This window comes from Tupaia chinensis, unplaced genomic scaffold (assembly GCF_000334495.1).
Source record: "Tupaia chinensis unplaced genomic scaffold, TupChi_1.0 Scaffold143650_1, whole genome shotgun sequence".
NCBI classification, from domain to species: domain Eukaryota; kingdom Metazoa; phylum Chordata; class Mammalia; order Scandentia; family Tupaiidae; genus Tupaia; species Tupaia belangeri.
In genome coordinates this window covers 60440-63945 of record NW_006203499.1, presented here as the reverse complement: position 1 = coordinate 63945, position 3506 = coordinate 60440, and the positions used below count along the sequence as shown (strand labels likewise).

The 3506-nt window shown below is 39.6% G+C and overlaps 1 protein-coding gene across 1 annotated transcript; it reads right to left on the bottom strand.

The window, feature by feature from the left end:
• Window positions 1-1330: 1330 nt before the first annotated feature.
• LOC106733390 (olfactory receptor 7A17) lies at window positions 1331-2293 on the bottom strand. The gene has a single exon (XM_014582559.1). It carries the CDS (start codon window positions 2291-2293, stop codon window positions 1331-1333), a length of 963 nt encoding a protein of 320 aa, XP_014438045.1.
• Between the last annotated feature and the right edge of the window lie 1213 nt (window positions 2294-3506).

The window sequence follows — 3506 nt, the reverse complement described above, 5'->3', positions numbered from 1 at the left end:
TTTTAACAAATTTAGTTTTAACCAAAAAAGAAGCATGATCCTAATGGGAACAGATTGACGCTGAATCACCCAAATCTCCATGGAACACATTAATGTGTGATTAACACATCATCACAAAGAGCAGTTAGTAGCAACAGAGGAAGAATGATAGACACAAAAGTGAACATTGGACTTTCAGATTTTCTTCTACTATAAAAATGATATAAATGACCTTTGCTGTAAAGTGCAAATATTTTTTTTCCCACATAGGAGTAGTACTCCTGACTGTAAATATATATTTAAATTTGTTAGAGGGTGCAAGAGAAAAAGAGAGAGAGTGGGAAAGTGAGAAAGAATCTCCCATGGGGGATGGTCCCACTGCAATTCCTTCCACTCCATTTCTTCTTTCAGGATTTTGGGCACACATGCACATATGCCTGGCATGATTCCAAGCCTCGAGGTCTGAGATTTAAACCATGCAGTCAACCATGTGGGATTGAGTTACTGTAACACCATAGGCTGTCCTGACAATATATATTCTTAATTATTTAATTTTATTTATTATTATTATTTACTTCATGATAGGACACATGTATGATAAAAGAGAGAGAGAGAGAGAGAGAGAGAGAGAGAGAGAGAGAATGAGAAAGTAAAACACCAGGCACAGGACTCAAACCTTGGTCAACCTTGTGGGAGTCCAGTGCCTCAAACAACATGCAACCAGCTGGCCCTATGACCTGATGATATTTATAAAAACAAACAAACAAAAAACAGGAAACCTGTTGTTTGGGAAGAAATCTCTAAAAATTCATGGCTCTCCATCAAAGAAATGGGAATTTCCATTTCTTCCTGATCTGATGTAGGCATTAATTTATGGAAATAGGAAAACAGACAAAGGTTAAGGCGGTAGTCGATTTTACACACAGGGAAAAGCTTGATAATAAAAGTTACTTACATCTTTGTACATTGAAGCAGAAATCAAAACCCAGAAACTCCAAGATATAAAGGAAAGGAACCAGTTCTCCTTCCATAATTATATCAGAATACTGTCAGTTTTGACTTTGACACTTAAAGTTTTGCAATTATAATCGATTTTTTGAGAGGTTTTTGCTATAGGGTGCTTGCGCTCACCAGACAGACAGAGAGAGACAGAAAGCGAGAAATCACCCCCCAGGGGGGATGGCCACACCGCAATCCCTTCTCCTCCATTCTCCTCTCGGGATCTCGGGCATGCACACACAGGCGTCCGGCGTGAGTTTTAAGCCACCTGGTCCGGGACGCAAACCACAGTCGACTACATGGGAGTCCAGCGACATAGCCATTACGCTCACTGCTGGTCCCATAATTACAATCAGTTTTGTAGTCCCAGAATGAGAGGTCCTTTTACTGTTTCCCTTTCAAAGCATCTCTTCAGAGCCCTACTTATGGCTTTATTCCTCAGACTGTAGATGAAGGGGTTCAGCATGGGGGTGACCACAGTGTACATCACTGAGGCTGCTGCACTTGAGTGTGAGCTGTGGGTATTCCCAGCACTAAGGTACACACCCAGGCTTGTGCAATAAAATAAGGAGACAACTGAGAGGTGAGAGGCACAGGTAGAAAAGGCTTTGTACTTCCCCTGAGCTGATGGGATTGCACGAATGGAGAAAACTATCTTACAGTAAGAGTAAAGGACATAGGTGAGGGAACTGCCAGCTAAGCTCATAGCTGTAAAATACCTCACCATGTCATTAAGAAAAGCGTCAGAACAGGCAAGACGGACCACCTGATTCAGTTCACAGAAAAAGTGAGGGATTTCCAAATCTGTACAGAAGGACAGCCATGATACCATTAAGCTATATAACAAGGAATGCAGGACACTCATGGTCCAGGACGCCAGAACCAGCAACATACAGAGCCAGGGGTTCATGATGACCGTGTAGTGCAGGGGGTGACAGATGGCCACATACCGGTCATAGGCCATTGCATTCAGCAGAAAGACATCCAGTCCTGCAAAGACTGTAAAAAAGAACATCTGGGTGATGCAGCCTGCATAGGTGATGACCTTGCTCTGGGTCTGGATGTTCACCAGCATCTTTGGGACGGTGGTGGAGGTGAAACAGATGTCAGCAAAGGACAGGTTGGAGAGGAAGAAGTACATGGGGGTGTGCAGGTGGGAGTCTGAGATGGTGGCCAGGATGATGAGCAGGTTTCCACACACGGTGATCAGGTACAAGGAGAGGAAGAGCCCAAAAAGGAGGGGCTGCAATTCTGGTTCCTCTGAAAGTCCCAGAAGAAGAAACTCTGAAATTTGTGTATCGTTTCCTAGTTCCATGTGATAAACAAAACTACCGAGAAAGAGAAAAAAACATGAATACTTTTTATAAAAGGTTTTATTGTTGAAATGTTGCAATCATGATTTTGAAGTCAAGGAAATAATTGATATGTATGATTGCATTTCCAAAGCAGTTTATCCCTTATACGAAGGGAAAGAAATCTTCGAAAAGTTCATGTAAAATGTGTTATGAAAAAACTATGCATAGATTTCAAATATTTTTGTACCAAAACAAACTCAGATTTTAATTCAGTTTCCCACAAATGTTTTGAAGCCTTTTGTTATTTTCCCTAGCATATATACACGAATATGGGAGATAATCTATGCTTTATTTTTGGAGAGGTTTTTTTTTTTGCTATAGGACGCATGCGCTCGCCAGAAAGACAGAGAGAGACAGAGAGACAGAAAGAGAGAAATCACCCCCCAGGGTGGATGGCCCCGCCGCAATCCCTTCTCCTCCATTCTCTCGGGATCTTGGGCACGCATGCACACGCGCCCGGCGTGAGTTTAAGCCACCAGGTCTGGGACTTGAACTGCAGTCAGCTACGTGGGAGTTCAGCGACATAGCCATTACGCTAACTGCTGGTCCCTATGCTCTTACAGGTAATAAAGTTGTTTCTAAAAATCAATTTAAGAAACTAAGTTAGCTGAAAGCTGAAAGATTTGAGCAAGGAAGCTGTTATGCTAATTGGAAGTAGATAAGAAAATCTCTAAATATTAACCATTACCTGTCAATTAAAAATGTTAAGATAAGGAGTAAATATATGAAGTGCATTTAAAATGTGCATAGGATTCTATTCACGCTGTTGCATAAGAAGTATATTAATATGAACATTTGCATAATACAGACAGAAAAGTTTTACGAGACACTAAGAACTTATGGATAAAGAACGACAATGAGAAAGTAATTAGATGAATTATAATGGTTTTAATTCAACTATATCATTGAATAAAATTGAGAGTTTAAAGCTGACTTCTTGAAAAAAGATGTCAAATAGTATTAATTTAATGACATTGACATAGGTCATTTATTCGATTAAATTGTCAAAGCTTGGAGATAAAAGAATTTAACAAGATGTCTTTTATAATTCAGGAAGTAACAGTATACACAGATAAAATTTCATTTTGAATAAAGATACATATATATGTATATATATATACATATATAAATATATATGTACACATACATATTCAAATATATCTACGGCAGATA